At 41.1% G+C, this 23,979-nt stretch overlaps 1 protein-coding gene across 4 annotated transcripts in view; it reads right to left on the bottom strand.

Moving 5' to 3' along the window:
- The window catches only part of PARD3B (par-3 family cell polarity regulator beta), a 436,340-nt gene that overhangs the window by 145,035 nt on the left and 267,326 nt on the right, over positions 1 to 23,979 (bottom strand). For all 4 annotated transcript variants that reach the window (XM_064451807.1, XM_064451805.1, XM_064451804.1 and 1 more), the window contains exon 17: positions 226 to 432. In XM_064451807.1, the coding sequence (XP_064307877.1) occupies positions 226 to 432 (207 nt within the window). The remainder of the gene's footprint in view (positions 1 to 225; positions 433 to 23,979) is intronic.

Genomic DNA, 23,979 nt, shown 5'->3' with positions numbered 1-23,979 from the left:
GTTCTAAATCCTCCAATCCACCCCCACCCCGACGGAGATCACTGAAAGACAGCCAAGGTTGGTTGGGGTACTGCAAAGACAGCTCTGTTCAGTAGAAGACATGAACAGCTTTTAAAATGTGATCAACTTCTATTGGATTAAATCACGAGCTTATGTGCATTGAGTTGGTCTTCAAGCAGTGCTAAGTGAAGATGGCTCCCTCAATAAGTGCCATTAGCAACATACCTTCTTCCCCTTCTTCAGGTCCATCATAAGACTTATCAATGGCAGCTCGGAAACTCTCATTACACCCCCGACCACGGACCACGTGAGGCCTGGGTCTGTGAAAAGGGAGTTCATTCTTTCTAACTTCAGCCACAGCAGTCTGAAGACTCTCAAGAGAACTGGACTTCTTCAATCCCAGAGTAGGACCGAAATCTTTGCCAGAAGAGTCTGGAAAACAAATAGTTAAGTTTTTATACCTAAAACCACACAGAGAAATTAAACTCGTCAGATATATTTAATTGTGTACTTTATTACTTGGGGCCTTTGAAATAGTATGCAATCAATGTAATTTGTTCTAAAAATAACATCAAGTTAAACCTTGTTCAGTAGATATCCCCGTTCAGACTCGGAGGGAACGGCACATAATTTACAGACCTGACAACAGTGATGGGCAATAGCTGGCTCGCTCTCTGTCACTTTAAAGCCTGCACCAGTGATAAGGATGGGGATGCTTCTTCCCCCTTTGACAGCAATGCTAACAGTCGCAAGGAGAACATTATCCTTAGACTCACAAAACCAAACATGGCTACTACACAAGAGTTTTGGTTTTTAGAATGAGTCAGGTTGTATGACTGATTGATATTTTTTTGAAACACATTTCTCCTGTGAGAAGGTATTATTAGTTCTCTCACAGTCTTGTCCAGCCTTTTTCTTCAAGCTGAAACTGGTGCTATATCAACATCCACAGCAGGTTTTTCAAGAAATAAAGTACAGCAAAGTACAGCTTAGCACAAATGATGTTGCTGCCTCTTTCCTTGTTTATAGGCATAAGAAAGCACTTCACACGAAAAAGAGCAAATACCTTCCCAAGTCTCCCGAACATTTCCTCTCTTTGAATGCTTGACTATTTGACCTTAGAAAGGCTTTATTTTAAGGCAGTGTTAGTGTTAATTAGTATTAGTATAATGATAGTAGAATAGGTAAAGAAAAAAGTTCAACGAATACCCGCATACCAAGCAAGGAAGAAATGAACAGGTTAATTTAAAAGCATTTGCAGCATCTATTTAATTCTTATATGGCAGAACAGCAAATGTCACATACAGACCCTGAGGAAGAGACTTTGCGTTGCAATAGGCCTTCTGTCTTTGAGAACACAAATGCTTTTGTTTTCAACGTTTAAGCGATACTCATGCAAGCAACAGGAGAACATAAGAACAGAAAACCTTTGATACGTGTCCATATACTGTCATGCCTGAAAAGATTCAAGGATCACAGAAAAGACAGATATGTTAGTACTATGTGCTGTGATTTTAGCAATCCGAGAGCGCAGGTATTTCTGAACTAAAACAGTGTGATCAGTGAATTCTTAAAAGGAAAAAAAGCTAATAATTGGCACCAAATAGAGACCCATCAGTAACGTCTACATAAAGCAATTTACACTTCCATTACCTGCATACTGATATGTGGCTGAAAATAAGGCGGGGGGGTGGGGGGTGGGGGTGTGGGGGGGTGTGAGGGAGGTGGTGTGGGGGTGTAAGCCTGGTTGCTCGGTCACACAGCGCAACATTCTTTTGTTCACTAATTACCATTCTGGAGACTACCATTATTGCCAAATTAGCAAGTGCTAAAATGGAGTTTGAGCACTGAATTGCAAAAGAACATAAAGGTGCTTAAAATCACTAAAAATTTGTGCATTAGAAAGAGGCACTGTGGTGCCTATCTCAGGCTGAGGAGGAGGAAAAAAAGGGAAGCATAATCACTGTAAAAGGTGGCAAAGCGAAAGCCACTCTGATCAGGAGAGAAAAAGCTTTCTTGTTTTTCAGTCAGAAAACAGCTTTAATGGGCTGCTTTCGCAGAAGGTTGGGCACAGCTGTAAATCTGGCAGAGCGCGACAAGCTGCAGGGAATGCGGATCTTTCAGCCAGGCTGGGTCACAGGCCTAAACTGACACCTGCCTGGGCAGAGGCGGGCCAAGGCATGCCAGGGACTACGGCTCCCACCTCTGTGGGCCGCAGGCACCCAGTGCACTGCCTGGGGAGCCCCCGAGGAGCGGTATCCACTGGGGGATAGTTTAAAGGCAGCTACAGCATCTGCAAGGAAGCAGTGGCCACAGCCCCGTCCGTGTCCAGAAGCGGGCAGCGCAGTCACTGCGAAGGGCCAGCACCCTGCACAGCTGCAGGCTGCAGGGATCAGCTGCTCCCCATGATGTTGCAGACGATGCTGACTTCCAGGCCCCTGCAGCTACCTGAAGCAGCCGTGTGAAAAGCCAGCACAAAGGTGTTTATATACACACCCCTGCACAAGCAGCACTACATTAAATCAGTGCCCTAAGCTGTATTACCTGGAAAAAAAAAATCTCAGGTTAAATGCTGGTTAGAGCCTGTCTTATATAAAGCTAAACCAATTACTCTGACTGGAAGACTACTCTCAACATATAAAGGCCTTTCTGAAGAAAATCTAAGCCAATGCCTAAGGTTTGGAGTGACACACTTAAATGTCACATATAGCAGAAAGCAAGCTGTCTGTTCAGCCTTGCTGCTGTTTGCCCTGCACAAACTGTGATGCGCTTTTTAGGCACCTGGTCACATACTGTCTAGTTCAGACAGGGTCACCAAGAAAAGGTTCTGTGTCCAATACTTGCCTTAAACAATTGCATGGGAAACTCAGAGTTATTGGCAAAGTATGTTTCTTTCTGTATAAATAGTCTTTATTTTACTATTTTGTCCTAACATGAAAGCCCCCCATAGGAATTAATTTTAGTAATAACTAGCAGTAACTTCCTGTTTTTTGATATTTTACGGAGAACACTTACAGTGACTTTCACACAGTATTTTCAGTTTGCTACTAAAAAGAAGAAAAGAGAAACTAAATGGAACACTCTTCAGCTACCAAGTAAATTCAGAACACCACTATCTTGGAAAACTGATTTTTTTTCTAATAGCCCCAAAAGAAATAGAATTGGCTTACAGTCACTTTATTGCCTAACATCATCAAATAATGTGTTACCTTAAAGGATGCATTGCCCTTACTGGCAAAAAAAGGTAAATTTTATCTGTGATCTTCCTGTGTTCTTACCATTCAAAAGGTGTCCCCATTTATTCAAAAACCTACTGAGAACCATTAGTTGAAGATTAGTATTAAGCATTTAGTTGCCTCTTTCTAAGACTGTAATATTTTAGTCTGAAATTTCACTGGCAAGATGGGAAGTTTCTCACTATTACCATGAAAATCCACCTGTGAATAAGCATCTGAAACCGGGTGAAAAATAACTGAATTTCTTCTTATTGATGACAGAAATAGCAATACAACCTCATTAAGTAGGGGAACACTCAGTCAAGGAGTTTACGTTCTTGGACATTCTTGGACATTGTGGAGGTCGGGATCCTGCTGGGTGTGCTGAAGGTCAGCTCTGAGACAAGGTTTCTTGATTTTAGAAGAGCAAACTTCAGTTCACTTAGGGCTCATCTGGGAGGGATTCGCTGGGAAGCTTCCGTGGAAGACAAAGGAGCTAGTGAGTGCTGGGAGTTCTTCAAGAACTTTCTACTGGAAGAACAAAGCCAATATATCCCCTACAAAGGAAAGGGAAGTAAGCGGAGTAAGACGCCCCCATGCCTCAACCATGACCTCCTGGGTCTACTCAAATCCAAAAGAGAGGCATACCAGAGGTGGAGAAGTGGAGGATTGTCCGTCAAGAGCTACAAGGGCATAGCCAGAGCATGCAGATATGCAGTTAGAAAAGCAAAAGCCCAACTCGAATTGAAACTGGCTGTAGACGTGAAAAATAACAAGAAAGGTTTCTTCAGGTATGTCAACCATAAGGAGAAAAAGAAGGAAAACATAGGCCCACTGTCAAACGGAAAAGGAGAGTCAACCATCAGTGACGCTGAAAAGGCAGAGGTCCTCAACACCTTCTTCACCTCCATCTTTACCAACACTGTTGGGTCCCAGACTTTGGGAACAAAATTGCCAACTGAACCAAACACCGACTCACCATCGGTGAAGGAAGAGTTAGTACATGAATTACTACAGGAGCTTGACCCCCACAAATCAATGGGGCCTGACACCATCCACCTGAGGGTGTTGAGAGAGCTGGCTGACATCATTGCGAGGCCACTCTCCATAATCTTTGAGAAGTCATGGAGAACAGGGGATGTCCCAGAGGACTGGAGGAAGGCAAATGTTACCCCTATCTACAAGAAGGGCTCGAGGGAGGATCCGGGTAACTATAGGCCCATCAGCCTTACTTCAATCCCTGGGAAAGTTATGGAACGAATCCTCCTGGGGCCATCACAAGTCAGATGAAGCACGTGATTGGGAAAAGCCAACATGGCTTCACTAAGGGCAGATCGTGCTTGACAAACCTGGTGGCCTCCTATGACAAAGTGACTTGCCTGGTTGACATGGGGCAGGCAGTGGACACTGTCTACCTGGACTTCTCCAAGGCCTTTGATGCGGTCCCCCACAGCCTCCTCCTGCAGAAATTAATGCGTTATGGCCTAGACAGGTGGTCTGTGCAGTGGGTGGGGAACTGGCTGACAGGCCGCACCCAAAGGGTGGTGGCAAATAGCTCCTTTTCCAATTGGCAATCCATCACAAGTGTAGTCCCCCAGGGATCGATATTGGGCCCAATGTTATTCAACACCTTTATAAGTGATCTGGACAACGGCATCAAGTGTAGCCTGATGAAGTTTGCTGATGGCACCAAGTTGAGTGGGGAAGTAGACACTCTGGAAAGGAGAGCTGCTCTGCAGGAAGATCTGGATAGGCTGGAAGAGTGGGCCAGCAAGAACCTTATGAAGGCCAACAAGGATAAGTGTAAGGTCATGCACCTGGGAAAACATAATCCAGGAGTGCAGCACAGACTGGGATCCACCTGGCTGGAGAGCAGCTCTGTGGAAAGGGACCTGGGGGTCCTGGTGGACAGAAAGCTCAACATGAGCAAACAGTGTGCTGCTGCAGCCAAGAAGGCCAAGAGGACACTGGGTTGCATCAAAAAGGGCATCGCCAGCAGAGAGAAAGAAGTCACTATCCCGCTCTACTCAGCGCTTGTCAGGCCACACCTGGAGTACTGTGTACAGTTCTGGTCCCTGCTGTACAAAAAGGATGTGGACAGGCTGGAAGGGGTCCAGAGAAGGGCCACCAAGATGATCAAAGGACTGGGAAGCCTGCCATATGAGGATAGGCTGGGAGTACTGGGTTTGTTCAGCCTTCAGAAAAGGAGGCTCAGAGGGGATCTCATCACCGTGTACCGTAAGGGGTAGTTACAAAGAAGATGGAGACTCCCTTTTTACATGGAGTCACATGGAGAGGACAAGGGGGAACGGACACAAGTTGCTCTTGGGGAGATTCCGATTGGACATAAGAGGTAAATTCTTCACACTGAGGGCAGTCAACCATTGGAATAATCTCCCCAGGGAAGTGGTTGACTCGGCCACGTTGGACACCTTCAAGAGTCTTCTGGACAGGGTGCTAGGCCATCTTGTCTAGATTGCGCTCTTCCTGGAAAGGTTGGACTAGATGATCCCTGAGGTCCCTTCCAACCTGTCATTCTGTGATTCTCACCAGGGTTTTCAGTAAGAACTTAATATTTTTGCAGTTCAGCTTTTGTTCCATTTTTCTTTCATTGTAAGGCTGCAGCAACCACATACTAGCGCATAACTAAAGATATAGGATTTGGGGAGCTTTGCTAAGCAGGGAAACCAGTCCCCTTGCTTTCACAGCCAGCATCTATTACTGGGTGCTTTACAGAGAAATGCACAAGACACTGTACTAGGGAGTTTACCAATTACGAAAATTTCTCTCCCCTACCTCCCCAGTATCTCTTCCATTTCTGCATTTAGCACCACTATAAGCCTGAAAATATGAATTTTTCCTCATGAGTAGGAAAAAAACCAAAAACGAACAAACAAGTAAACAACAAAACACCCCTCTCATCTTTTACAAGTTATTAACAGGCATTTCTTGGTGTGTGTTGCATGTGTAGACATATCTAGCCCTACTCAGATTTTGAATACAAAAATATAGTTTGGCAATGAGAAATGTAATTGTTTAAAGTGTTTCTTTTTATGTATCTGAAATTCTTGAGCCCTCATTTTACTGCTTCTTGTAATACAACAATAAAAGGCAACTGAAACATTCAATCTACTTTTTTAATAAATGGTGAATTAGTTTACATATTCTACTGAATGTATGAGAAAACAATAACTGAAATCAGTACCCACATATGACTGGCTGAAACCAAGTTGCTGGTTCCTAGATGATAACTGTAACTGATCATCCTTTAGCTGAAAGATGATATTACACAGACAGAATCACAGAATCACAAAATGGTACGTGTTGGAAGGGACCTCTGGAGATCATCTTGTCCAACCCCCCTGCTTGAGCAGGGACACCAAGAGCAGGGGGCACAGGAACACATCCAGGGAAGTTTTGAATGTCTCCAGGGAAGGAGATTCCACACCTTCCCTGGGCAGCCTGTGCCACTGCTCTGTCACCCTCACAGGAAAGAAGTTTTTTCTCATATTGACGTGGAACTTCCTGTGTTCCAACTTGTGCCCATTGCCCCTTGTCCTGTCGTTGAGCACTAATGAAAAGAGTCTAGTCCCATCATCCTGACACCTGATCATCCTGATACTTATAGATATTGATGAAATGCCCCCTCAGTCGTCTTTTCTCCAGGCTGAACAAACCCAAGTGTCTCAGCCTTTCCTCATAAGGGAGATGCTCCAGCCCCCTGATCATGATGGTAGCTCTCTTGTTGGACTTGCTCAAGCAGTTCCCTGTCCTTCTTAAACTGGGGGGCCCAAAACTGGACACAGTACTCCAAATGTGGTCTCACTAGGGCAGAGTAGAGGAGGAGGATAACCTCTCTCGACCTGCTGGCCACATTCCTTTTAATGCATCCCAGGATATTGTTGCCCTTCTTGGCCACAAGGGCACAGTGCTGGCTCAGGGTCAGCTTGCTGTCCACCAGCACTCCCAGGTCCTTCCCAACAGAGCCACTTTCCAGTAGTTCAGCATCCAGCCTGTACCGGTGCATGGGGTTGTTCCTCCCCAGGCGCAGGACCTTACACTTGTTACTGTTGAATTTCATCAGGTTCCCCTCCGCCCAGCTCTCCAGCCTATCCAGGTCTCGCTGGATGGCAGCACAGCCTTCTGGCGTATCAGCCACTCTTCCCAGCTTGGTATCATCAGTGAACTTGCTGAGGTCACACTCTATCCCATCATCCAGGTCATTGATGAATATGTTGGACAGGACTGGACCCAGCACAGACCCCTGGGGAACACCACTAGTGACAGGCCTCCATCCAGACTCTGCTCCATTGATCATGACCCTCTGAGTTCCGCTGTTGAGCCAGTTCTCAATCTACCTCACTGTCCACTCATCCAACCCGCACTTCCTTAGCTTGCCTGTGAGGAGGCTATGGGAGACAGTGTCAAATGCCTTACTGAAGTCAAGATAGACAACATCCACTGCTCTCCCTTCATTGACCCAGCCAGTCACACCATCATAGAAGGCTATCAGGTCGGTCAGGCATGATCTCCCCTTGGTGAATCCATGTTGACTGTTTCTGATAGCCTTCTTGTCCTCTACATGCCTGGAGATGGCCTCCCGGATGAACTGCTCCATCACCTTTCTGGGGATGGAGGTGAGGCTGACTGGCCTCTAGTTTCCCCAGGTCCTCCTTCTCGTCCTTTTTGAAGATGGGAGTGACATTTGCTGTCCTCCAGACCTCAGGCACCTCTCCTGGTCTCCACGACTTTTCAAAGATGATGGACAGTGGCTCAGCAAGAGCATCCACCAGCTCCCTCATCACGCACAGGTGCATCCCATCGGGGCCCATGGATTTGCGAGGATCCAGTTTGCCTAGGTGATCTCTGACCCAGCCTTTCTCAAGTGATGGTAAGTCCTCCTTTCTTCATTTTGTCCTCTCTTTTCTAGGGGCTGAGATGCCCGAGGGCCAGCCTTAGCAGTAAAGATCAAGGCAAAGAAGGCATTCAGCAACTCCACCTTTTCTGCATCCTGCGTTACCAGGGCCCCTTCCTTGCTCAGGAGTGGGCCCACTGTATCCCCAGTCTTCCTTTTGCTGCTGATGTATTTGAAGCAGCCCTTCTTGTTATCTTTGACATGCATTGCCAGATTTAATTCCAAGTGGGCCTTGGCCATCCTCCTCACATCTCTGCACACCCTGACAACATTCCTATATTCCTCCCAAGTGGCCAGTCCCTTTTTCCGCATACTGTGAACCTCCCTCTTCCATTTGAGTTTCTCTAGAAGCTCTTTGCTCATCCCTGCAGGTCTCCTGGCCCCTCTGCCTGACTTCTGTCTCCTGGGGATGCACCAATCTTGAGCTTGGAGCAAGTGGTCCTTGAATACTGTCCAGCTCTCTTGGACCCCCTGCCTTCCAGAGCCCTAGCCCATGGGATTCCTCCTAGCAGGTCTTTGAAGAGGCCAAAGTTGGCCCTCTTGAAGTCCAGGGTTGTAAATGGACTCATAGCCCTGCTTCTACCTCACAGTATCCTAAACTTGACCATCTCATGGTCACTGCAGCCAAGGCTACCCCCAACTCTCACATCCTCAACCAGTCCTTCCTTGTTTGTTAGGATAAGGTCGAGCAGCACAGCTTGCCTTATTGGCTCCTCCACCATCACTTGCATCAAAAAGTTGTCCTCGATGCTCTGCAGGAACCTTCTGGATTGTGCATGGCTTGCCGTGTTGCTTTTCCAGCAAATATCAGGGTGGTTGAAGTCCCCCATGAGGACCAGGGCCTGCAATTGTGAGGCTACTTCCAACTGTCTGTAGAAGGCTTCATCAGCTTCCTCTTCTTGATCAGGTGGCCTGTAGCAAATGCCCACAACAAGTGTCACCCATATTTGGCTGTCCCTTAATTTTTATCCACAAGCTCTCAACTTGTTCTCCCTCCACTCCAAGGCAAAGCTCGATACATTCCAGTTGCTCCGTCACATAAAGAGCAACTCCCCCACCTCGCCTTGCTGGTCTGTCTCTCCTAAAAAGCCTGTAGTCATCCATGACCACATTCCAGTCATGTGAGCTATCCCACCATGTCTCTGTGATTGCAATGAGATCATGGCCCTGTGACCGCACACAGACCTCTAGTTCCTGCTCTTTATTCCCCATGCTGCGTGTGTTGGTGTACAGGCATTTCAGAAAGGTTCTTGAGCACACAGGTTTCCCTGGAGGGGTGTACGAGGACCCACTACAGCTATGCAAACCCTTGAGGTGGTTGGTCTCCTGGTTGCCATCGCATGAGGCCGCCACGGCACCTTTATCACTGCTCAGGTTGTCCTGTCTTATTCCCCCACTGGATTTGATGGCATTAGCATTGCCAGTTTGTCCCCTTCCCCCCTAGTTCCTCAGTTTAAAGCCCTCCTCACCAAGTTTGCCAGCCTGCTGCCAAAGATTCCCTTGCCCCTTCCTGACAGGTGGAGTCCATCCCTCCCTAGCAGCCTACGGTTGTGGAAGAATGTCCCATTGTTATAAAAGCCAAAACTCTCACATCAACACCAGCGACGTAACCAGGAGCTGATTTGTATTATTTGGCTATTTCTAGTTGCCTGTTTTTCTCCAACAGCTAGTATGGAGGAGGAGAAGATAACTTGGGCACCAATATTTTCCACTTGCTTTCCCAGAGCTTTATAGTCATGCTTAGTTCTGCCCAGACTCTGGCTTGCAGCATCATTTGTGCCCACATGGAAGAGTAGCAGAGGATCGTAATCAGTGCTTTTGACAAGTTGCGGCACCCTCTCAGTGATGTCTTGGATCTTAGCTCCCGGAAGGGAGCAAACCTCTCGTGACTCCCTGTCAGGTCAGCAGATGGGTGCCTCAGTGCCTCTTAACAGAGAGTCACCCACTACGAGCATTCGTCTCTTCTTTTTGCGGTATCTGCTCTGTGCTGCTGGTACAGGTGCGCCTTGTGGATCTTGCTCGTGGGTGTCTGCATGACCATAATTTTCTGCTTGATGCCAATGTGGCTACCAGAGGTTTTTTTCCCTTAATATACTAGTAAAACTAAACCTGCTTTCTGCTCTTTTATTACTATTATTAATAGTTTCAGGTATTTCCAGGCTTCTCTCTTTCTGGACATTCCTTTCTTTTTTTATAGTCCAGCAGAAGGAAACATGCCAAAAGCAAGATGTCAGTCATGAAAATCAAAGGGAAACAAATGACACAGCATTGTGGGCAATGCAAGCCACCCCAAAGGTATGTGTAGAGAGAGAGAGGAATTCAAGAGAAGCCATGAATCACTGCCACTCTACATGAAATAGAACTTCTAAGATACCCTAACAGTAAACATTTTATATATTTATAATTAATTTTATGTCTTAGATAATGATTCTTCTTGAAAACAGAAATTGTATGAATATGCCTAAAGGATAATATTTAGAACAACATATTTGTGTGAGCTAGATTAAGTTATTATTTACAGTTTGAAAGATATACTAAGGTAAAAACTAGTTATGAAGAAAAAAAAGAAGCAAAAGTGTCACTGAGGCTAAGAAACTAGAATAAACACAAAGTTGTAATAGATTATAAATAGTCTGCCTCTGTATTTACCAGAGCCCTAAACAACACACATTCCTTATTCCTACTGCATTGCACATGACGGAGGTGCGTGGGTCACTAGGGAAGAGGAAAATGGTTATTTCATAACATTTCATAAATATTATGAGAACAGTGAGTCTTTACCCTGTGGGTACTGGGATGCTGGAGATAGCACATGAGTGCTTTTAGCAGGCAAACAACTGTTTGTTCATGAAACACCAGGGCAGACTTCTGTGGTAGGACTCAGAGTGAGGTATACCAACAGCTTCTCAGGAAGTTACGGCCCAGTGCCCATTCTGCTTTGGACATACACCCTGGGTAACATTCATACATTCATGATGCCCAACTTAGCCTCGCTGAACTCAGGCTTACCCCAGCCTAACTGATCTAACTGCTCACTCTATAGTTATCTCTTCTCTGACGGAATTGGGGCATGTTTAAAATATCTTTGAATACATATATGTTGCCATGATTTTCAAAATACAAGCAATTCATAGATCACATGTATGTTTGGTTGTGGGTTTTGTGTTGTTTTTCCCCCCCCCCCCCCCCTTTTTTTTTCCTGTTTTTCCTCTGCCCCTGCAGAGATGAGGATAGCAAGCACGGTTTAAGAAACACCAAAACTTGTATTCAGGAAGGAAAAAGCAGGATTTCTGTTGTACAGAATCAAATGATATAGTATCAGTCTGGTAAAATAGGCCCCTCAGCAAACTTTAGTCAAAATATATCCATGCTGTAGGGAAACCTTTCAAATCCGTTACACAAGTGAAAGAAGTCCAAAGACACAAAAGGCAAGAGACAGCCAGTAAGACTTGACTGCTTTACTCTCCCCTGAGCTCCTTTTGGAAATTTACCTCTAAATAAATTGGTGTATAATCTTTCAACAAGCTTAAGGTCAAAAGATAAAATATTTGTCATTCTTACCAATCTCCATGTACCACAAACATCAGAGGATAGGTAGACAGACATGGTTCTTAGCCACAGGGTCGCAACATCATATAGTGACTTGAATTAATTCATGTTCAATTCTTTCCAAATAATTTTTGTTTATTTAGTTTCATTTATTTCCAGTAGGATTCACAGAATGCACAACTGCAAAGGATTTTCCCTCTCACTTCTATTTTTATATTCAGATACTTCCTCAATCATCAATGGATTCAGTGCAGAGAATGATTTTGGAAGGAGGAATTTGAAAGTCGTTACATCATTTAGCTTGTGATTTTCAGATGAAGAGCTTTAACAGGACTTTTTTTGTAGAACAAACTTAGATCATATAGCAGCCTTTTCTTCAACACTAGTGTATACAGGTAGCATAGAAAAGATCATGAAGGGCTTGATAAAAAGCAAGAGAAAAACTACTATCATGCACTCACATATTAAAGACAACTTGTATGGTTTTGGTCATTTTATACCTCAAACCAAGCATTCCAAATTAGAAGCAGGAATGTTGGACATGGGACAACCCCATAACTGACCAAAGGAAAAAAAAAATTCTGAGAAAGAGAAATCAAAGCATGGAAGAATTTAACAAGTTCTCTGATTAAAAGCACCAGCTACAGTCTCAGGATTTAGAGACATTTCAATCTATTTTACTACATATCATGATTGCAATTTAGCCCATAGTTGCACAAACTGCAATTCAACTATGAATAATGAAAGTTCACATTTTGTAGCCCAGAAGGTATGCTGAACTTCAGCCAGCTGAAGAGGAAAGGCTTGGAATTAGGCAAGATGCAAAAACACACTACTGTCATCTTAGAAATGTATGCTGTTTTGTATAGTCTTACCACTGTCAAACAACAATGCAAAAGAACATGTAATATTTCAAACAGAACAATATGTCCAGCATTAAACGTCTTAAAAATGCTAGTAAGTTTTTCACAGTGCAACAATATTAGAGCTAAGAATTAGGAGCAAAAGAAGAGGTTCAAGCAAAAGCACTCAGAGAAAGGGCACATGGATTTGCTATGTTGGACAAAATGGAGCCAAGACTGTCTTTGCACAAAAGAATGTCTGATGTTATCTGTTGAAATAATTAGTTTTCTTCATTTGGTTACACAAGTTTAACCTCTCACATAACCTTCCACTTCACAGTATAGCTATGCATCCAGTGAAAAGCTTTCCTAGGCATTTGAATCCCTACTCCTCTGGCAGGCTAGTGTTCTCTCTCTAGTTGGTGTAAACCGAAGCAGTTGCCCTTTGAACAGGTCACAGTATAAATTAAGCTACCTGATCTTCTACAAAGCAGGAGCTTTGCTCCTCAAGCATATTTATGTGTATCAAATTGATTTTAGATATAGCTGTTACAACCTGCTAGAGGAAAACAGCTATAGGAAAAGCAATGCAGACAGGAAAAAGTCCAGATTTTAGAAAATATGATTCCCCAGTGATTTCAGGCACGTTGCAAACTGATCAGTCTGGAATTTAGTAGTAAAAAAATTCCAGTGCCCTGCAATTGCTTTACTGCTACTTCCACACCTACCCTCTAATAAGGTCAAACATTTCAATCCGGCTTTAAAAGATTGGGAAATGTGACACTTTCTGAGACTAATTGATATAAATTACACTTCTCAAAGTAAACCAACATTTTTGTTCTCAGGCCAAAGTTTGACACAAAGTGAGAGTCCCTGCACTAATATTTGAACAAAGTCACTTTTAATGGTATGAGGCTAACATATAGAGTGTTACCTTTGACCTGTGGGACACAGGAAGAAACTTCTTCAGTAGCAGAATGGAAGAAAACAAACCAATACTTGTTAAGTAATACATGTTAAATTCATGGTTATGATCTATTTCATTAAGCCTTAAGCCTATTTTGAAATAAGCTGCTGAATTATTATTCAATCTTAGTCATCATGCCTGAAATTATATTTTTGAAAATTACTATTCTGAATCAGAAGTAACAAATTAAAAGGAAGAAGTTCATATTAAGCTGTTTTCTTTGTTAATTCAAAGGTTTTTTTGAGTTCTTTACATGTGAATGCAGAAGGGAATTATCTCATATCAATCATTTTATTCACAATTATTTTCTTTTTTAAAAAGTGGTACGTGATTTTTATGCATCAAGTTTTGGCCTAGACACTCATATAAGCTGCATGTTAAAGATTACTTTAAGCATCATTTGGGGATTAATTTAGGCTATTGCAAGAAAAAGGAAAATTATTACTGTAAAAGAAAAGCAAGCCAAGGCAACAAAGAAAAATGCATTTCAATTTCACCAATTTAATTTGCAATTAAAAAATAAATTATATAAAACACTTCCTTTGTGTGCGCTTTTCCTTACCTGTGAACATTAAGACTAAGAAAAAGAGCTAGATCTTTAAAATAACCAGGAAAGAGGATACCATTTGCTACTAATGGCATGGCTTTGGTTCACCTGCCCACATTCTGATCAGTGAATCCTACATGCTTGAGATATTTATGAGCTGTCTTTATTGCTGCCCCCCCCGCCCCAAACTGCCCAACAGCCACTCTAATTTAAAATGCTCTAAATATTGTTGCCATGGGTGACACATGAAGCCTTTGGAGTAAGGCAAAGCTCTGCTAATAAAAAGGCTTTCACAGCATTCCAGTCCTTGCTCATAAGTAAAGTTAAAATTTATGGCTTTTAAAATACTGGATCTGAGAGAGGTCAGGTTAAATGGCTGCTAGTAATAAAAGGAATCAATATGCCACAGCATCTGAAGCAGCCAGAAAACTAAATAAACACTTCATCCAAATCCACTTGGCCCTGAATTAAAAGAATATAAAATACTGTATTTATTTTTTTTGCCCTCCACCAGTCCGTGGTTTGCATCACTACATCCGCTAGAATTCTACACAGAGCAAGCAACAAACATATGTTGGCCAAGTAGCAATTAAACTGTATGTCAAGGCTAGGAGCAATTAACTGGGCATTAACCTTATCAGGGAACCACTTCTGGATTAGCCAACTACAAACAGGCAAACATCTCAGTCTGGGAAGATCCTGCAATGTGTATTTACAAAAGCTTCAGAGGACTCAGACTTTGTCTCAGGCACATAAAGAGTAAATGAGCCATTTCCAATAACAACTCTTTATTCATAAACCCTGAACAAAACCAGAATCACCTTTTCTAGTGATTAGCATGTCCTATCAGCATAGAAATGCAAGACAGTTTGTCCCTTACAGCACTTCAAAATAAAGCAGACCAAATGAAGTAGTGAACTCACATCTTTTGCTCCTAATCTACATTTGGTTTGGTTTATATATTGATTTCCAGAAGTAGTTATGAAAACCTTTCTTCTGTTTATTTGTACATGTTTAAATAGGAAGTGCATAGGTTAATTTTCAGTTTAAGAAAATAATGCACGTTTTGCTTGAAGTTGCCAGCAGATACCTGTAAAAAAGGTACATAGACAACTGTAATCAATCTATCTATACATACACACAGAGGCCATTCATGAAGGCACGCATATTTTTGACATTGCTTTGTTAGTGAGTTTAAAAATGTTTGTCTTGAAAGAGTTTTGAGAAGTTTATATCAAAATCCAACTCTTGAATGGGAATATCCAGAATTTTGTCAAACTAAGATAAACAGTTAACTGGCACAGCTCTGACTCAAAATCCCTACAGAATTTGAAAGGATTATGTAGGTTTTCAGCAAAAGTCCTCAGCAAAGGTTCCTTTTTATTTCCTAGTGAGATTTTTAAGATCATGTGTGTCATGGTTTTAGCTGGGATAGAGTTAATTTTCTTCACTGCAGCTGGCAGAGTGCTGTGCTTTGGACTTAGTGTGAAAACAATGTTGATAACACACAAATGTTTTAGTTGTTGCTGGGTAGTGCTTGAACTAGTCAAGGACTCTTCCAGCTTCCCATGCTCTGCCGGGTGCACAAGAAGCCGGGAGGGGAGGGGGCACAGCTAAGAGAGCGGATTCAAACTGGCCAAAGGGATGTTCCGTATCAGGTAAAGTCATGCCCAGTAGGTTAACTGGGAGGAGCTGGCTGGTGGAGGGAGGCAGCAGTCGCGGCTCAGGGACGGGCAGCATCGGTCGGCGGGTGGTGAGCGGTTGTATTGTTTGTGTTCCTCATTTTTTTCCTTCTTTATTTTTCCCTTTTCCATTTAATAATAATTATTGTTGTTATTATTATCATAATCATTAAAATAATTATTTTTATTGTAATTATTAAACTGTCCTTATCTCAACCCACAAGTTCTTTTGCTCTTCTGATTCTCTCCCCCGTCCCACAGCGGTGGGGGGAGTGAGTAAGCGGCTGCGTGGTGTTTAGTTGCTGACTGAGGCTGAACCACAACAATGTGAATGCTTAAAAATTTAGTAACAGTATTTTGATATAGATTCCTCACAGCTGAATCCATAGTTGTAGTGATTCTGGGTCTTGAACCCAGCTTTATGTCACGTGCTTCAACTTCTTCCCCCCCCTTCTTAAGCTATCCTCTGTACTGAAACTTCTTTGCTTGGTCTCATAACAGAGATGAGCATTGTTTTTTTAAAACAAACAAACAAACAAAAAACCCCAAGGAATATATCTCCCTCTTGCCATATCTGAATAACTGAGGAGTGGGAAAAGTACATTCTTCCAGCCATGTAATTTTTTTTCCCCTATTCACCAATAAATCAAAAAGGGCTGAAAGGAAACATTTCAAGCTTTGCATGCAGGTAGGCTGTGAACTAGGTCCTTCACTACAGCTTTTAGGGAAGGAAAGTTTAATTTCCATGTCTAGGTTGTTTCCTCTAACATTAGTTGGATCTGTGTAAATTTGGCTGTAAACTTGTGCCTAAAGTAAAGGAAAATAAATACATATGCACTCCCATAGGTATGTGAGCATACAATGATGTGCCATGTGCACATTTTCAGCAACTACAATGATCCCATCTAAAATGACCCCATGTACTGACATATCAGAAGACAGAAAGAAATATTCACACATGCTCCTCAGTCTATGTGTTTAAATAAGTTGCAAAGCTTAGTAAGAAACTTAAGACGACAGAGGGTCATGTGAGCAGAAAGAACATACATAACTTTAGCATTGAGAAGATATGACTTTAGTATTGAGAACAATTATTTTGTAGGTCTTAAAACATGAAAAGTGTTTTAAGGGCTTTCTTCCACAAAACTGAATCCTTAGAAAAATCATATCCAATTCATGGAACAAACGGCAAGGAATCTTCCTTCTAAAGAGCTGCAGCAAAGGATTTTGCTGAACTTCTGCAGTGTGCAAAGACAGACTCGTGCCCAATGCCATCTGGCTGTCTTCTGGGGTTTTAACAGACAATTCACAACTGGATTACAATCCCAGCCTTGCTTAAAAATGAAGTAAAGATACTACTTTAGTTATACTGGTTAACTCTGAGACCTAGTCTATACTATTTATTGCTTTACACTTTACATTTGTTTGGGCACATATAGTATAACCCTTCCTTAAGGGGTTTGCAGCTCCTTTGCTAGGTATGTTACAGTGTGTCATTTTAATGAAAAGGTTATTTTTAAAAGGAAACAGGCAAGGATGTGAATGAGAGATCAAATAAAGCTGGTTTCAGAAATCTGTATTTTTGGAAAACTTGTTACGTTCTTAGACGTTTAGCAAATGTGCACCTTGACTTTCATATCCCCCATGGAAAAGGGAACCTCCCCAGATCTCTAGGTTTTGTTTCCCCTGCAGCAATCTTTAATATCCTAAAGATGTTACTCTATTAATTACCAAGTTATATGTTTATGCAGTTTTGCATTGCTACAATGTGTTTAAATGGCAAATTAGAAAAGCTAACAGAACTGCTGCAAGGAACAACTTAGAATATGATTTAACAGTAGTAGCAAATGAATACAAACTTTTCGTGAGATTTTCTTACTCTTTTTTTTTTTTTTTGCCTACATACAAGTGACTTTACCTTACTCCCTTTCACTTTCCCAATAAATGTAGAGTAGGTACAAATATGCTCCAAACATAGTATGTTACCAGACTGCAGAAATGTAAGGTCAAGAGACAAGAAAGTGTTGTTCCAATTCTTCTTGGCAATATCCCTCACTGACCAATGGGGACATTTATGGAGAAGTTAGTCAAAGCACTACAGTAAATTACAATCAAAAATTCCAAATTTCTCCAGGTTTAACAAGATGGTAAGCAGCAGCCACAGTGCTACTGCAACCAAGATACCTCAATACAGGTTAATCAAATGATATTTTAATACAGATAAATCCAAGATGGCTTATTTTAGGAAAATAAAGGTTTCCTCTAAGATGGGATTCAATAATATTGGAAAACACATGATTCTGCTCAGCGACTCCATACACTCTTGAAGCATGAACCGAAGTTCAGCTACGAGTAGATCAGGATGCACTTGGACAATCAGACTTTTAATCAACCGTAACAGGAAAGTGATACAGTACCACGGATCAGGTGCAAAACTCTTTAGTATTAAATAAGCCAAATATAAGAAAGATAGCACATCAACCTCTTTTGGCCCTCAAAATCCAGATACTGTCCATAAACACACAGTTTACTTACACATGAAGGCAAATATATTTGGCTATATATACACAGAGGCAAACAACGTAAAGGTATAAAATAAAACTTCATTCTTTGCAATCATGTTGCTTCTCAGCTGCATTTCTACATGGTATGAGAATATAGAAATTAGATACTACTAATTGTGTTACTAGCCCTTCAGTAGATTCTTAAAACTAAATAATGAGTATTACTAATATTCTTGAAATTACAAGCTTTTGCTCCAACTACAATAAAAGAAAGTCTCAAACATTAAGAACAAATGCACACAAACATTTTAGAAAGTTTCAAGGATATTAAGTAGCTCTGCCAGATGTCTCTGTCGATATCACATAATTTTATTTTACCTTTTTACAGTGGGTAGTGCTGCAGTAACTTTTTCATGTTGCCCAATCAAGGGTGTTTAATATTTTCCACATTGTAAGGAAATAGCTCTCATGTTCAATGGCTACTTTACAAAAAAACCATTTAGTATCTATATGATTATAGTAACTTTTTGTTTCTTCTGTTTCGAGAGTGAACGCTTGCATCTATAGTCTGCCCTGTATCCTACTTCTTTGTGAATATTTTCACCCTCTCTAGTCTTTCTGACTGTGGACCCGTTATTTCCTCAGCATTACGAGGAAAATTTGGTTAATCTGTGGAATGCATGCCATTCCACTTCCTCAAGAAGTTAATGCAAAACAAGCCGTACTGTGGTTGGGCATAGACTTATGGCTATCAATTACTTCAATATTTATATAATTCGTAAAACTTCATGCATATTATCATAGAGTTAATCAGAGCTGCTTGGCAGCTTCTTCCTTCAACCTTTAATGAGTATGTCAATCCTCATATTGGCTAGTGATACATACTAAGGAATTTACTTCAGAGCAGAAAACTAAAATCAGATTTTGAAACACTGAGGTTAATGTATTTAAAATAAATGTAATGGTGGTTCTACCATATGCTTAATTGGCCCCCCTGTGAAAAAGAAGTCCCACAGGAAGGAGCAGGAAGCTACTAGCTGGGTTCATATCTTGCCGTAAGAGAAAAAGAAAGTAGCGGGTAATCAATCATAATTTCTCTTCACAGCAACAACCCTGATAAACATTTATGTGAATAATTTTGTTGTTGTGGATACTAAGAGTTTACATGTGTTCAAAGGGAAGCAAGAAAGCTCAAGAGAAGCAAAATCTATTGAAGATTAGGAGATAAATAGAAACTGCTTTTGCCTTCAATTTTTAAGTCGCTGAATATTTGAAGGCAAAGACAGCTCCTGGAGAAATAAGATATAAACTTGTCATATCTCTGTGTTTCTCATTAGGCATTAGCATTTGGTGGCATGAGAAAGCGGACACGGGCTATACAGACTTTTTGTCTGATCCAGTATGACCACTGTTATCTTCTTGGGATGTGTGACAGATGAAAGGTGTCCAGAACAACAAATAAAAAACAAAACCCCAAAAATAAAGATGACACTGCTTCCAGTTCCTAACAATTCTTTACTACTTGCCTTATGAAAACACACAGAACCTCTCTAATCATGGGCCAAAACCTCACTGCACTTGGTGTTAAACCAACTCAAACCAGAATAATATTCAGTACCTCTAATAATTTTTCATGAAGCCTATCTGTACTTCTGCAATACTGGCTCTCTTTTGAGTGGCAAGACTATGGATCCCTGTTTCTGCAGTGATTTATGTATGATTTGTCACCACTTTGTAAAGTACAGTTCATCTTCTGTTATATTACCTTTACACTCCTATGCCTCAGATGTTTTCTATTTTAAACAGAAAAACCAGATGTTTTGGCACAATATTAATTTAGTCAGATTTCACATTCAGATTGAACCTGAATTGTTAAGGTAAGTACAGTATTACAAATGAAACTTGCAAGCATCAGCCCATAACAGAGCTAATAAGTTCCTGCCTCACCTTTTAAAGATGATATTAGCAGTTCATTTCTTCTGAAAAGCAATATAGAAGAACCTAGCACAGAATTTACTGATGCTCTCTTAAATTGTTCTTGCTATTTCAAGTCAGTTCTGACAGAATGGTCCTTTCTTGCTTAGGTGGTGTTCACAGAATGGGTTAATTATTGTACAAATAGATTATAAAAAAAAAACACAACCAAAATCAAAACCCCACAAACAACCAAACCAACCACCCACCACCCTTAAATCTGTTTTAGCACAAAGCCCTCTGATGTGGAATTGGTATTTTGTGTCAGCTTTAGTATAGTCTTATTGCTGGCTCTCATTCTTCAGTGTCTGCGCTCTTAGCTCTTGGAAGACTTAAATGATTACAAACATCCTACCTTCTAGTTCATTCAGTTTGATCTAAAATGGCTACATTGAGTAAGAACTAATACTGATATTATCTTATACCGTGCGATGGTTAAATTTTAATCATTAGCTTTTCTTAGACCAATTAAGCAATTAAACTGCTTAACTTAAAGCTACAGGCAATTGACTTATACGAAGGTACTAAGAAATTCTATTTTAAGTTGAAGAACAATTCCCCACCAAAGATAACAAACACATGAAAGCTCAGATTGCAAAAGCATGCGTCAGTATTAGTTATTCTAGTATTGTTGGCGTTTTCATTGTTTATTGATTCTATTTACTCAGGTAGTCATTCCTGCGTTCCATTTTCTAAAAATCACTAACAAAATGGGCACTCTGTTCTCCTACTGCAAATTACAATGCAAGTGAAGACTCTTAACACCCTTTAAGTGTAACTCATCATTGAACTGGGAGAAGAATTACTGCCTCTGCTTCTTTAGCTATAAAAATTTCCTTTAAAATGTCAAAGTTCCCTTCTTTCAGTTTGGATCACGAAGTATTTGCTGTAACAAGACAGAAGACAGAATGAAAGAGGTGGAGCGTCTAATGCCCAGTCATGTAGATCTGAAAGGAGTTACAGTTGCAGAAACATTTATCGTAGCTGAGCATTGAGGAACACTGAAATGAGCAGGACTACCTGCAAGGTAAGCAACTGCTCAAAACCAAACAAGGGCAGAGTTTGCTCTGCATTTGATCATTTTACTGCTTCTTTTACTCTAGGTGAGTATCAGAAGGTCCTTGCATCTCCAGTTGAAATGAAGTACGAAACATACAAAAGGGTGTTAGAACCTAGCCAAGACTCCTCAAAAAAAAACCACCAAACCACCACAAATGAAAAAAACCACACAACAAACCAAAAAGCAACCAACTCCAAAAAACATGGAAAGAGCGTTTGGTTAATCTGCATATATATATATATGGTGCTAGGAAGCTGGGGTTTTCCTCATTGAACAGAAGTTAAAGGAACATATTATTTTGGCTTGAAGCAATCAAGTACATAGCCACGTCTCCTGTCACTAACAACATTCACTACCTACACGTACTCTCTCTGTTGCTGCCGTGTCTCGCAGGGTGAAGGAGCAGTATGAAAGGCAGGTAAGCTAACCACAGACACGTGCCACTGTGCTGACTGATGAGTGCTCAGGTCAGAATTTTAAAAGATTACTTGCGGGCTCTTCAATGAGGGGAAGAAGAAAGGTAGGAAACAAAAAGAAAACTAGGCAAGCAGAAAGTCTATATAGGAATTGGACTTCATGAAATATTAAGTACTTGCTCTTGCAAAATGAATGCTTCAGGCTTGTGCCCTATAACTCATAACCCCCCATTTTATTTACAATAGCTAAGATGCTTAATCTTTTTATACTATCACTTTATATTGTTCCAAATCCAGAGGTTTAGGCCAAGCACTAGCTACTTGAAGTCAAAGCAATTCTTTAAGGCATATGTGGTTTATAGACTACAGCAGGAGATTCCTACATAGTTTTCTATATTAATAAAGAAACATTTTTATTTGTTTATACATACAGTAATACTGTATCTACTACACGCTAAATAAAATGCATTATTTATTTGCATTTTCCTGTCTGATTTTCTGAAAAGGTTCATGAAATTTTAATGAAAGCGGTTAAAGCAACAGACTATGTATTAAAATTCTATACAAGAAATGACCTTAAAAGAGTACTATTACATCGCAAAGTAAAGAGCTTAGGGTTGGAGAATGCCACAGCAGACGTGTCCACTGTTAACTTATCTTCCTCTGTGCACTCATTGTAATAGACTTTCACTTTATGTCCCAAATACATTGACAATTTTATTTACAAAAACTCCAGCTTCCTTCCTTCAGGAGAGATCTACAAGTATTTTCTTCCACATGTACAGCAATTACCCTCCCCCTCCTTTCTTACTCAACACACACTTTAGTATCTACTCTGACATCAGCATTAAACAGTCCTTCATCCATCTTTCTCTGAAACACCTGATACAGTAGTAAATTTTTTAAAAATAAACATTAATGACGTCATTTTAAGAGAAATGTGTACTATCTGTGTCTCAGAGACAAGGAGATGAAACAGAAGGATGAAGATCAGTTCAGGTTCCCATTTTAAGATTCTCAAGACCTGATTCCCCTGCCCTCCACTTTCTCTTCTGAATACTTAACTAGCATTTCGTGGACTCACAGCACTATTGCCAGTGACTTTGGTTGCAGCCTGAATACATTCAGCACTTCTACAAATCAGCACACGTGCAGGTCAGGCACCAAAACAAGGTGAAGAACACACTATCTCATTGTGCGTGGTTTAAAGACACCTCCCCACTCCCAGCAATTTTGAGGTACAGGCACAGCTACAAAATAATTCAAGCAGCATTTAATGGCTAGAAAACAGGAAAAAAAATATTTTTCCCAGAGATCATCTACTCCACTAACATCACACCCTCCAACTAGAATATACCAAACAGCTACACATCTTAAAACTTCAACAATAAATGAGGCAAGGGCTGGGCCTCACACAACAGCATTCATTGCCCTTAAGCAGATGCCTCTTGTGCTCTGAAAGTAAAGCCTTTGGGTAGAATTAGGTTCTGATTATGTAAGTCTCACACCATCAGCATCTAGTAAAGGGGTGTGAGTTGCCTTTGCAGACTTCTTAAACCTTCAAACTTGTGTTCTTTTAATAGAATTTGCATATACAGTTTCCTAGGTGTGGGGTTTTGTGGGCTTTTAAGCTTGTTTGGTTTTGTTTGTTTTAAAGAAAAGAAGTTTTCTTTACCACAATGCTGGCTGCCACCCTTTTCTTTCCCGTGTGGTTTCTGGATCCCTCATCCTAGATCAGCACAAGCTAGTCTCCCTCCCTCTTTCAGTCATGTCACCCTTTTCCACACTGCATCTTCTCACCTAGCCACATGCCCAATTCTCCCTTTTCCTCCCATCCTCAGCATCCTCTTCTAGCTCCCTACCCCCCAGCTTGCCATCTTCCCCAGCCTCTAGCCATATATTCCTACCTTTTCCTCTCCTAAATAAAAACAAACATCAGAGTTATTTTAAGAGACAGTAAAAGAACAACCTCTGTCAAAAAAGCAAATAAAACCCATGGTTCAATTGACACTTGAATGGAAAGTTTTACTTCAAACGGCTCCAGTTTCACAGAATCTGCAATGGGATGTGTCACGCACGCCACTTAACAGGTGATAACACAGTGACTACTGCACACTACAGCCATACTTCAAACACAGAGAACAGAAAAAGCAAACCATGAGTAAAGGAGACTAAAGGTTTTTCCTGAAACTTAATTATTTATCCATATTTCCTACAGGATGGCAGAAAAAGAATGATTGTAGGTTGTTTTTTTTTTTAATGTATTTGCTCTTTTAATATAACTCAAACTGAGAATTAGTCTTTGTAG

The sequence above is a fragment of the Phalacrocorax carbo genome, chromosome 5 (genome assembly GCF_963921805.1).
Source record: "Phalacrocorax carbo chromosome 5, bPhaCar2.1, whole genome shotgun sequence".
NCBI classification, from domain to species: Eukaryota; Metazoa; Chordata; class Aves; order Suliformes; family Phalacrocoracidae; genus Phalacrocorax; species Phalacrocorax carbo.
This window is presented reverse-complemented; position numbering and strand designations above follow the sequence as displayed.